General features: G+C 47.9%; 1 protein-coding gene across 6 annotated transcripts in view; it reads right to left on the bottom strand.

The window, feature by feature from the left end:
- Positions 1-3,327: 3,327 nt before the first annotated feature.
- LARP1 (La ribonucleoprotein 1, translational regulator) overlaps positions 3,328-12,689 on the bottom strand; it is a 126,652-nt gene continuing 117,290 nt past the window's right edge. For all 6 annotated transcript variants that reach the window (XM_051844403.2, XM_070076354.1, XM_070076353.1 and 3 more), the window contains 4 exons: positions 11,161-11,305; positions 7,577-7,686; positions 7,288-7,415; positions 3,328-4,363 (listed from right to left, as the gene is read on the bottom strand). In XM_051844403.2, the coding sequence (XP_051700363.1) occupies positions 4,154-4,363; positions 7,288-7,415; positions 7,577-7,686; positions 11,161-11,305 (593 nt within the window). In that variant the 3' untranslated portion in view covers positions 3,328-4,153. The remainder of the gene's footprint in view (positions 4,364-7,287; positions 7,416-7,576; positions 7,687-11,160; positions 11,306-12,689) is intronic.

The raw sequence follows: 12,689 nt of genomic DNA, 5'->3' as shown, positions 1-12,689 counted from the left end.
GCACTGCCATCAGATACCAGTAGCCTTTTTCATTAGCCATTTCTAACAGGAACAGGTAGAAGTGAGATTGAGTTAACTGGCATGTCTGTTCACAAGGTACCAATCAGTCCACTGATGCCCTGACCACTGCTTAACTCTCCTGTGGCCTACAGAGGCCACTGCTGACACTGAAGTACCTGCTCATCAGAAGGACAGTGAAAAAACTCTCCAAAAAGAACATTTCTAATAGGAAGTGCCAGGTATTGGAGATAAACAGCTGTCAAATAAGCAAAGGCCACACCGGTAGCTCTGTAACCACACATTGTGGGGGCTCCCCCAGGCTACAATGTTCACCGTTACGCCTTCCTAACCCCGTGGGAGAGTCTGTGCAGATCCACCACGCACAGCATCACACCACAGGCTGGGAAACTGGGATCCATGAAGCAGGCTGAAATCCTCAAATTGCTGCACTGGTCTCTGCTTGCTGCGGCACTGGCCATGGTCCCTGCGTCTCACTGAAGACACAGGTGCACTTGAATTCAAGGCTGGTAGAAGCTCAAAAGACCAACGAGGAGGTCACCTGGATGCACTTGTCACCTTAAAAGCTCTGTAAGGAGCCCCTACCTTGGGCAACTCCCTGTGAGCCCAATGGCAGAGCTCCCCTGAGGGCTGGGCTCCATGTCTCACACCCGACAGCGACGCCCAGATGGGAGACCAGCCAGTATTTTGCCTTTTCAAGTTTTTATTTTTATACATTTTTTTGTATTAAAAAGAAAAGCATAATTACCACAAATTACAAAGGACTAAAGCAGGACTAGAATAATGAATGAATCACTTCAGCCTGGAAAGCAGATACTCTCAATAATATTAATGTTATAATACAAGCTCATTCAAGTACTTTACATTTTTTTTGTCCTTTTGAATGTGATATCCTAGCACATGGTAAAGAGAATGTTCTACGAGCATAAGGTGGAACCTTCTCTGCAAAGCCAGATGACAAGTTTTCCTCTCCAGTGAGAAATGGGCTGTAAGTTCTTATCTTCTCTGCCTCTGCCATCAACATGGCTGGAGGAGGAGCAGACCGGGCTGGGGAGAACACACGGACCCTTCCACACAGGAGACAGTTTAGGGTCCCATTCTTGAGGGTGCCCAATGAGCTGGATCTGCCTCACTCAGGCTTGGGGCACCCTACCCCCACCCCGCCATCTTCTTGCCCCTCCATCCCACTCTAGGGCCTTTTGAGCAGCTTACTTTCTTTTGGAAATCAATCATCAGGAAAGGGTGTTTTTTTTTTTAAAAAAAAAAAAAAAAAAGAGCTACAATGGAACAAAACAAAAATGTTTGAACAACTTTGATGGGGGGCTCAGCACCTGTGAGCCCCAGGGGTCCAGGCTGGGGCAGGAGCCGGTGGCCATTCTCTGTCTCCCGGGTTCACGGCGGGGCAAGGAGATCTGCCCTAATAGGGCGGAGGCACACAGACCTTCTGATGTTTGGAGCCCAAAGGTCATGTAGGCATGGACCAGCCTTGAGGGTCGTGGGATGGACAGAGGGGTGAGCAGGCTGTCGTTCTGTGTCTCAGGTGCTGGGCCCCCACGGGGGAGGACGGTGGGTGTAAAGTGGCCAGGCCTGCCGGCCCCTGCCACTCCTGGCATGCTAGTCACAGATACATCGGTCCTAAATTCAAGTGTCTTCAGAAAGTGAAGATGTAAACTACTCTTTGCAACATTAACTCCTAACATGTTACAAAAAGAAAGAAAGAAAGAAAACAGCCCCTCCCCTCCCTCAGCCTATGTTGAGATGAAGTCCTCACCTCCCACTCCTAAGGGGCTTCCTCTTCCAGTGGTGTCTGTGGAGGACTGGGGAGAGGATGGCAGCCCCCTAGCCTGGGGGTCAACTCTGCAGAACAGCCTTTCCACATCCCAAAGCTTCCTTGTGCCCCCATGCCCGGCAGAGGCCAAACACTGAGGTTGCTGTGGTGCTGGATACAGTACAGGGCTGAGGGATTGGAGGGGGACAAAAGGGGGGGGGGGCTCAAGGAGAGGGTCCAAGAGACCAGTGTCTGGTACCATGTCGGGGAGGCACCAGGCTGGGGAGGGACAGGCCTCAGCTTCCACCGCTGTAGCCAAGACCAGACACCCATCAGACAACTGGGTCTCTGTACTAACCACCCGGAGGGCAGAGGTGGGGGAGGGTGCAGGCTAAGGCAACACCGTGCCCTTCGAGACAGAGGGCAAGCCCTTGTCAGCCTGGGATACCGTCTCCTACTCCTGACCTTCAGGCCCAACAGAGAACCAGCTGAAAAGCAAGGCCAACAGTTTCAGCAGCTGAGCAGTGAGACCACACTCTTCTTCTCCTTGCCCAGTTCCCACTGGGTGAACAGTCACACCCATACCCAACACATGTGCCAGGCTGCGTGGATCAGTCCTTTATCACCCTCCCTAGTTTTTGACGACAGCAGACTCCAGCCTTTCCACTGTCATTCACGGCCCAGCCCAGGCAGTCAGTGGCTGGAGAAGAGAAGTCAGGTATACTCTATGTCCACATATACCTTCCTGCCACAGGGCTTCACCAATGGGCAGGGTTCCCCCCAGCCCCCAGCACCTCCTCATCTCTTGCTCCCGGGCCGGCTCACTCGGAGGGTGGGCAGAGATGGCTTGCAGAGGGGAATGCGAGATGAGGAGACCCCCAGACCCAGGAGAATGGCATCTTTCTCCGGCTGCGATGAGACAAAGCCTCCGTGAGGTCTCAGATCTTTCAAGCAACACAAGAAACATTTCTGAGCCTCAGCTGCCGGGGTTCGCCTATCCCCTGTGGGGCGGGTGAGACGAGTCCTTGCTGAGGACACACGTGTTCCGGAGCCAGGCCAACTCTGTTCTCCGACAGTTTGAAGCAAACTTGGCCTCAGGGTTCCAAGGGTAGGATGAAGGGTGTCACGGCAGGCCGGGGCCTGGCGTGAGGCAACAGCAAGCAGAGCGAGGACACGACAGTGGCAGCAGTGTACAGACACAGGACGTCAGCTTCAAACGATGCAACAGCAGGGGTATTTTGGGCAGGACTCTGATGCGAGCCGCCGCCAACTCTCTTGCCTCCAGGCAGGAGGCACTGTACATGCAACTCAGTCCAGAGAAAGATTCTAGCCAGTCCAAGCCCAGGCACATCCAGAGAAGGTGGGAGCTCTTCAGGTGGACTCCACCAAGGAAAACAGGCATTTGGGTATTATTTCAGATTCCCGCTCCACAATAAGGCAACTTTTAAAAAAATATTATTTCCAAGAACAAAACAAACAAAAAAAATTCCAAGGAGAGGGGAAAGACATCACTTTCTGTGGATTAGGTGGGGGTTTTCTGATCTTATTTTTTTTTCTTTTTTTCTTTTTTTGGTCTTTTATGGTCGATTTTTGTCTTTTTTTTCTTTTTTTCCATTTTCCCAAGGATGGAAAGGTCAGAGAAAAATAAAATAAATCATCTTTCAATAGTCTTTTCTGGTATGAGCAGCGTCTCTCTGGGCTGGGGAGTAAGGGGCGTGTAGAGGAGGAATGGAGATGCTGAGAGCTTCCCCACTCCCACTTGTAGATCCTTTGGTTTCCTTCTCCCAGAAGATGGCAGAAGGGCATGGTAGGGAGAGAACATGGTGACGGTAAACCCCAGATGATCCAGGGGCTGGCGGCTCCAGGGGCCCAGGGGCACTGCCAGAGCCTTCTGTGGGACAGTGCCAGGCGACGGGGCCCACAGGGGCCTTCTTGTGGGCTGCATAGTTGGCTTGAGGGGGACAGCAGGAGCTGGGGGTGGGTAGGACCAGGGCTGCGGCCTACCAGCCGCGGGCAGGACTGCAAAGTGATTTTGGTAATCCAGACAAACTATCAATAATTTAAAACTTGATATATATATATATATAATATATATATAAAAAAAATCTCCCCCCTTTCCCTCCCCCCCCTTAGAAGAAGCTAGGATGTGAAGAGTCATGGAGAGAGGAGGGAAGGGGTTACGTGGAGGCTCCTGCCCAGGGGGACCTCAAATAGCCCAAATCGTGTTGCTACTCAGCATGAAGGCCGTCCTCACATCTCCAGGCCTGTCCCTTCTCTGTCCCCTCTCCTGGGACTGGGCACCCCCATGGACTCTTGCCCCACCCCACCTCTTCCCCCTCCCCCCCAACCCCAGGACTAAAGGGCTGTTCACTTTCCCAAAGTTTGTGTATCCGAGTGCTGGCTTGTCCATTTGGCATCCTCCCGCGTAGGCTGGCCGGTGGGTGGAGTAAGGGGTTGGCTGATCACGGTGGAAGGCCTACTGGAAGACTGTGAAGGGCACCGCTTCCTGCCTTCTCCGCCACCACCTCCTGCTGTCACTGGGTGTCGCTTGTGGTTGCCCTCCTCACCCATGGGTGGCTGCAACAGAGGAGGGAGTCACAGGTGATTGGGGGTACAACCCCTAATTCCTTCCTTGCCATGGCTGTCAAGAGATCCACTCTCTACTTCCAAATACAGATAAGTGGTTTAGACTCAGAAAGGAATTACCAGCCAGTAAGCCTTTCTCCACACCCAGCAGGGTGCTGTTTTACAAATGTTCTCTCACAGGGTCCTCATCACCTTTTGATGTATACATAATTGTCTAATTTTACACATAAGGAAAGCAAAGCACAGAAAAATAATTTTCCCAGGGTTCCACAGCTGGTAGGTGGCAAAGACAAAATTTAGGTTTGGGGCCAGTGCTTTGGCATAGTGGGTAAAGCTGCTGCCTGTAGTGTCAGCGTCCCATATGGGCACCGGTTCGAGTCCCAGCTGCTCCACTTCCATTCCAGCTCTCTGTTATGGCCTGAGAAAGCAGAAGATGGCCCACGTCCTTGGGCCCCTGCACCCATATGGAAGACCCAGAGGAAGCTCCTGGCTTCTGGCTTTGGACCGGCTCAGCTCCAGCCATTGCAGCTAACTGGGGAGTGAATCAGCGGATGAAAGACCTCTCTCTCTGCCTTTCCTCTCTCTGTGTAATTTTGACCGTCAAATAAATAAATTTTTTAAAAAAAATTTTGGGTTCACCTAGGACCAAAACCCTGAGGGAGGGTTTTGGCTTAGGAAGCGATGTGTAGAATGAGGCCTGAGGATGCCCAGAAGTCGCAGCTCCCAAGGCCCAGATGTTTCTAGGGACCACCTCACTCCTTCTTGGTGCCGAAAAGGACACTGACCCAAGCAGCACACCATGACCCAGTCCGACCTTGTGGCTGCCAACGGTTCTCTAACCTCAGGGACATTTCCCTTCCTTTGTGAGCACCAATGCTGGGTCCTTCTGTTTCACCCTAACAAGTCCACCTATCATGAGAGTTCTCTGCACTTGTAACCTGCCTGTTTCTCAAGAACAGGAGCACCTAAGGAGGGAAGAAAATCAGACTGTCTTTTTTCTTTCTAAGATTTATTTATTCGAAAGGCAGAGGGAGACAGAGATTTTTCCATCCATTGGTTCACTCCCTGAATGGCCACAATGCATTGTGCTGGGCCAGGCAGAAGCTAGGAGCCCAGAATTCCACCTGGGTCTCTCCTGTGGATGGCAGAGTCCTAAAGACGTGGGCCATCTTCTGCTGTTTTTCCAGGCACATAAGCAGGCAGCTGAGACTTGAACCAGTGTTCATATGGGATACTGGCACTGCAGATTTAACCGGTGCCAAAGCACCAGCCCCTAGGCTCATCTTTTTCTTTTCTTTCTTAAATATTTATTGGCTCACTCCCCAGTTGGCTGTACCAGCTGGAACTGCGTCGATCCGAAGCCAGGAGCCTTTTATGGGTCTCCCATGTGGGTACAGGGACCCAAGGACTTGAGCCATTTTCTTCTGCTTTCCAAGGCCACAGACAAAAGCTGGACTCGAAGTGAAGCAGCTGGGACTTGAACCGGTGCCCATATGAGATGTTGGCACTGAAGGCGGCGGCTTTAATGGCTACGCCACAGTGCTGCAGGCTCATCTTTATACTGTAGTTATAAGCAGCGGCTTCAGAAAAGTCCGGCACATGGTAAACACTCAAGAAATGCTAATTTTGAAATAATAAATGTGGAGCTGGCATTGTGGCACAGCAGGTTAAGCCACCATCTGCGATGCTGGTATTTCATGAGTCATGGTTCAAGTCTCAGCTGCTCTACTTCCAATCTAGTCCACTGGCTAGTGAATCTGGTAAAGCAACATGCCTGATTTTATGTCTGGATGGACCTCCTGGCTTTAGCTTGACCCAGACCCAGAAGATGAGGCCTTTTGGGGAATAAACTAAGAAATGAAAGATCACCCTCTCAAATAAATAAGATAAAGTTAAAACAAAACAAAACAAAACTATTCCTTAGGTCTCTGCTATTAAAAAAAAAAATCTCAAAAAGGGGCCGGTGCTGTGGTGCAGCAGGTTAACACCCTGGCCTGAAGTGCCAGCATCCCTTTTGGGTGCTGGTTCAAGGCCTGGCTGCTCCTCTTCCAATCCAGCTCTCTGCTATGGCCTGGAAAGCAGTGGAAGATGGCCCAAGTCCTTGGGCCCCTGCACCCACTTGGGAGACCCAGAAGAAGCTCCTGGCTCCTGATCAGCGCAGCTCCGGCCATTGTGGCCAATTGGGGAGTGAACCAGTGGATGGAACACCTTTCTCTCTCTCTCTGCCTCTCCTCTAACTCTTTCAAATAAATAAATAAATCTTTTAAAAAAATTTAAAAAAGGAAAACAATAAATGGAATAGCATTGCCATTTATTTCTATTTTCCTTTTTGTTATAAAAGTTTTGAAAGGAGTAAGATGACTAAAGAGAGCTCTACCACATTAAAAACTCTTGGAAGGAAAAAAAAAAAAAAAACACCTTTCCCTGTTCTCTGGAGTCCCTAGAGCACCTAGCACAGAGACACCTCATTAGTATCTGCTCAAATTACCCAACCATCCTCCCTTGATACAACAGCTCAGACCCACCACTGGATGTCACTGTTGAGGCACTGCTGCAAGAAGATGGATGGAGACACAGCTATCACTTAACAAACTTGCGGGATTGGAAGTGGCCTTTGCCAGAGAGAGCACATACATTACGCGGGTACCCATCTCGACCAACCAGTCCACAGCAAGGAGGGTGCTGGGATTGGAGGGGAAGGACATCGCCCCCCCCCCCCCTCCATACCACACCACCACCACCACACACACACACCAGACACAGAAAAAAACTGCAGCCCAAACTGGCGGGGGGCGGCGCAGGAAAAATGGTCCCAAGCTGGTGGCACAGATGGGATCAGAACCCTAGTATACCAATTCCTGGTCCAACTTCTTTAAAGGAAAAGCAGGACTTCCAGAAAACAGATTTTTACTTACATCCACTCGGAAGTCTTCAAGACGTCGGAATTTGCCGAGGTATTCTTGCAGTTTGGGGTCAATGTCCAAATTTTTGGCTTTGGAATATTTCAAAAAGGCCCAGAATTTCTCCAGCCCATACAGTTGGCCTGTAGGGAAAGAAGAGAAAAAGGTAGGGAGAAGCAGGGTTGGTGAAGATGAGGCTAACAGAAGGAGGTGTGGAACGACACACAGAAGACCCCACTAAGATCCGGAGACAGGACAAAGGCTTGGGTGACCAGAATTCACGGAGATCCAGCTTTGCCCTCACCAGCTTCATAGTCCTTCACAGTTTCCTCCTGAAAATCCTTGAATATGTCCAGCCGAAACTTCTTTTCCAGGCCGTAACTGTAGTAGCGAAAAAGGCACTCCAAACCATATCTGGAGAACACAGAACATTCATCAGTGAAATCAAGGTGCAAGGTTTTCTCCGCAAAATGGATAATGTTCCTGTGTAAGAGGAACAATCAGTTTAAATAGTGCATTACTCTCATTCTGAGAAAACAGCATATAGGCTTAAAGATGGCCAACATTTGAAGCCAGTCTAAGAGTGTCTAGCATTAAATGTTTCTAGTCAGCAAACCCTCTCTGTCCCCAACCCACATCTGTTCACATGTATTTGTTTACAGTGCCTCTGGTTGCTTTTTGCTATAGAAGCAGAACTGAATAGTTATGACAGTGACCTTATGGCCAACCAAGCCAAACAGATTTATTGTCTGCCCCTTTATAGAAAAAAAATATTAATCTCCAGAATCAGTGCTCTGCATAGCCACTACATGCCAGTTAGCAGGTTTATTTATTTATCTGACTTCAAGACACCTTATTCCTAGGAGCATATGCCAAGTAAAAAGACCAAAATGCTTAATAAGATTTTACACACAGGGGTAGGTGTTCTGATTCAGCAGGAGCAGGTTAAACCACTGCCTGCAAGGCTGGCACCCCACATGGGTACCAGTTCAGGTTCTGGCTGCTGCATTTCTGATCCAGCTCCTTCCTAATGTGCCTGGGAAAGCAGCAAAACATGGCCCAAGTGGTTGGGGCACTGCCACCCACATAAGAAACCAGGATGATGTTTCTCTCTTTGGCTTGGCCCAGTCTTGGCCATCTGGCGAGTGAAATAGTAGATGGAAGATATCTTTCTCTGTCTCTCCTTCTCTCTAACTCTACCTTTCAAATAAATTAAATACTATTTCACACATGAACAAAAATGTTCATAGTAGTATTATTAAACAAAATGTAAGTGTCTAACAACACCGAAGAAAAACCATGGGTGGGTACTGGGGCAGCGAGGTAAGCTGCCATTAAGGACACCCGTATCCCCTATCAGAAAGTTACTTTCAGTACCAGCTGCTTCGCTTCCTGCCAATGCACCTGGGAAGGAAGCAGACAGTGGCTCAAATAGCTAAACCCTTGCAACCCCTGTGGGAGACCTGGATGGAATTCCTGGCTTTAGCTTGGCCCAGCCCAGGCTGCTGTGGCCATTTGGGGAGTGAACCAGTAGAAAGAAGATCTCAAGCTTTCTCTAACTCTGTCACTTTGCCTTTCAAATAAAAAATACATAAATATTAAAAATAAAGAAAGAGGGCCCAGAGCTATGGTGTAGTAGGCTAACTCTCCGCCTTCAGCGTCAGCATCCCCAGTGGGCACCAGTTAGAGTCCCAGTGCTCTTCTTCTGATCCAGCTCTCTGCTATGGCAAGGGAAAGCAGTAGAAGATGGTCCAAGTGCTTGGGCCCCTGCAACCACGTGGGAGATTTGCAACAAACTCCTGGCTTTGGATCAGCCTAGCTCTGGCCATTGCAGCCATTTGGGGAGTGAACCAGCAAATTTAAGACTTTTCTGTCTCTCCCTCTCTCTCTCTCAAATAAATAATAAAAATCCTGAAAAGAAAAGAAAAGAAAAGCATGTGGGCATCCTTAGAAAAACAAAAAGAAAAGAAAAAAAAAAAAAAGGGAGACCAGTGTAACACAACAGGTTAACACAGCAGGTTAACACTTGCAATGCCAGCATCCAGCATCCTGTTTAACAGTGCTGGTCTGAGTCCTGGTTGCTCCACTATTACCCATCTCCCTGCTAATGTACCTGGGAAAACAACGGAAGATGGCCCAAGTCCTTGGGGCCCTGTCACCCACAGGGGAGACGTAGATGGAATTTTAGGCTACTGGCTCTGGTCTGGATCAGCCCCAGCCATTGCGGTCATTTGGGGAATAGAACAGTCAACGAAGATCTCTCTCTGTTGTCTCTCCCTCTGTTACTATCAAATAAATAAATCTCTTTACAAAAGAAAAATCACGGTAAATCTATACAATGGAATGATACAAATTATTAACAAGTATAGTGTAAATGTACATTTATGGATACTGAAAGATGTTTACAATTTACTAACAAGTAGAAAAGACATGTCCATAGCACATGTAGAACAATCTCATTTTTGTAAACCAATCTGTAAATTGTTCATCTGTTATTTATCATTGAGGACTGGATTTCTCAAGTCGTATTATCTGTATTTTCTGAACTTTCTACAGAAACCACATTACAACTTCTGTACGAGGGAAAGTGCTCAAGCTTGTGAGTGAAAAGACGCTGAAGGGCATTCACAGGAGAAGCTAAATACACTAGAGACGCTAGATCAGGTCAGACAAGGCGAGGCTGGCCAGACTGATGTCACAGCCTGCACAGCTGCTGCCTGCTTTCCTGGCTTCTGTAAACTGTGCTCTCCTTTCCAACTTGTCAGAAAGAGCCACATTTTTTTTTTGAAAATCTGGAAGGAGGCCTTATAAAGTTTCTTAGGAAAAGTTTTACTTTATTTATTTGAGAGGTAAAGAGACAGGGTGAGCAAGAGAGTGCTCCCATGCACTGGTTCAGATGCCTCTTCCAGTTGGACTAGGGCAGGGCCATGCTGGGGAGGAAGCTGGGAATCAGGAACTCAATGTCTTCCATGTGGGCAGGAGGGACCCAATCACTTGAGCTATCACCATTGCCTCCTAGGTTGTTCACTGGCAAGAAGCTGGGTCAGCAGCCAGAACCAGGGACTGAACCAAGGAACGTCAGTGTGGGACCTGGGCATCGTGCTAGGCTAACTGTCTGCCCCTAGGTCACCTTTGCATAAACAAGGCGAGTAGTGGTGATGAGACAACATGGCTCTATACTTGCTTACAGAGATAAAAAGCATTTGTAGAAAAGGCCTACAAGATTCTAACAATACTGGTTACCTATGGGGAAAGAATAATATTTTAGGCCGGCGCCGCGGCTCACTAGGCTAATCCTCCGCCTAGCGGCGCCGGCACACCGGGTTCTAGTCCCGGTTGGGGCGCCGGATTCTGTCCCGGTTGCCCCTCTTCCAGGCCAGCCCTCTGCTGTGGCCCGGGAGTGCAGTGGAGGATGGCCCAGGTGCTTGGGCCCTGCACCCCATGGGAGACCAGGAAAAGCACCTGGCTCCTGGCTCCTGCCATCGGATCAGCGCGGTGAGCCGGCCGCAGCGCGCCGGCCGCAGCGGCCATTGGAGGTGAACCAACGGCAAAGGAAGACCTTTCTCTCTGTCTCTCTCTCTTACTATCCACTCTGCCTGTCAAAAAAAAAAAAATAAATAAAATAAATAAATAAATAAAAAAAAAAAAGAAGGACATTCAAGGGTTCTAAAAAAAAAAAAAAGAATAATATTTTAAAGTCCTTTAACTTTGAGCCATATGAATACAATATTCATTTCAAAGAAAAAAATTGGGGGCCCACTATTTGAACTATAAACTTCTGTAAGAAATTTCCAGTTTCAGTGCAAGAAGCAGACTCTTCACTACTGCCTGCCCAGACTCCTCCCACGCACCCCAGGCACCAGAGTCCCCTGCTCTAATCCTTCTCACCTGTAGCCTTCTTTGGCATCCTCCAGAGCCAGCTGCTTGAATTCCTCATACATTTTCTTGTTGAAGTGATCACGGAGGAAGAAGGACCAGAAACGGAAGAGAGTGTTCATCTCCTGAGACTGGCCAATGCCCAAGCGTTTCCGCTCTGATGGGGAAGGAAGGATGAAGAATATGTCTCAGGGTCAAGCTGTCCTGGCTTTGAGGACAAAGGGTCTTGGGACAACAGCATTTGGTTCTTTCTCTTGTACCTCCAAATTCCCTTGCCCATCAGCTGCCACTTTTGTCAGTTAGCACGTACTTACTGGGCACTACTGGCTTTGTGTCTGTCCCTGAGCCTTGCCAGAAGCAGGTGGCACCAGTTTCTGAACCAGGTTGCCAGTCTAGCTGTTCAGCTCAACCGAGATCACTCTGAAGCGTAGGGAGAACAAGGCTGAGCACGAACAGAATGCAATCCCCAGTTTAAAAAGGATCTGAATAGACATTTTTCCACAAAAGATAAATGAATGGCCCATAAGCACACAAAAAATGCTCATCATTAGCTACCAAAGAAATTTGAACCAAAATCATTCCATACGCAATAGAATGGCATAGCTGTAAAAAAAAAAAAAAAAAAAAAAAAAAAAAGCCAGACAATAGTAAGTGCTGGGAGTCTGTGGAGAAAGGAGATCCTTCACATGTTGCTATTAGGAACACAAAACGTCCTGCCACTGTGGAAGAGTTCTGAAGGTCCTCAACAGGTTAAATATCATTACCATACAATCACAATGCTACCCTCCCAGTCAATATAAATGAAAATTTCTGTATCAATGTGCATAGCATTATTCATCATAGACAAGAAACAGAAACAACTCAAACATCCACTGAGTCAGGAATATATAAGCAAAATGTTATCTATCCACACAATGGAATATGATTTGGCAATAAAAGAGAATGAAGTTATTGACAGTTTACAACATGGAAGTACTTTGAAAACATGCTCAAAGAGAAGAAAAAACCATACAGAAGAAGAAGGATGGTGTGACTCCATTTGTGCATTATGTCCAGAATAGGCAAAGCCACACACACAAAGCAGATGAGCAGTTTCACAAGGGCTGGGAGGAGAATGTGTATGTGTATAGCAACTGAGAAGGCGTTTCTTTTCAGGGTTAGGAAAATATTCTAAGACTGATTCTGGTGATGGACCCAACTGTGTGAATTCACTAAAAGCCAATGCATTCTACAATGTCAATGGGTGGATTGTTGAAAATGCGAATCATCTCAATACAGTAACAGCTGTTATTACACACAGAGCAAGGAAGAGGGAAGTGAGGAAGATAAACTCAGAACTGACAAGCCATGTTTTGCTCAAAGGAACCAGGTGGGGTGGGTTAATAACCATGAGTGGTTTTTAGCATTGGTTTTGAGCATCTTCACAACCAGCCTATCAAAATAGCTACAGTTAGAAGACATCTTGTTTCATGATAAAAATGAACACATGACAGAATTAAGCTACTGCACCATCCCCTATAGCAGAGGTCGGCTAACTTTTC

This window comes from Oryctolagus cuniculus, chromosome 6 (genome assembly GCF_964237555.1).
Source record: "Oryctolagus cuniculus chromosome 6, mOryCun1.1, whole genome shotgun sequence".
Lineage (NCBI taxonomy): Eukaryota > Metazoa > Chordata > Mammalia > Lagomorpha > Leporidae > Oryctolagus > Oryctolagus cuniculus.
This window is presented reverse-complemented; position numbering and strand designations above follow the sequence as displayed.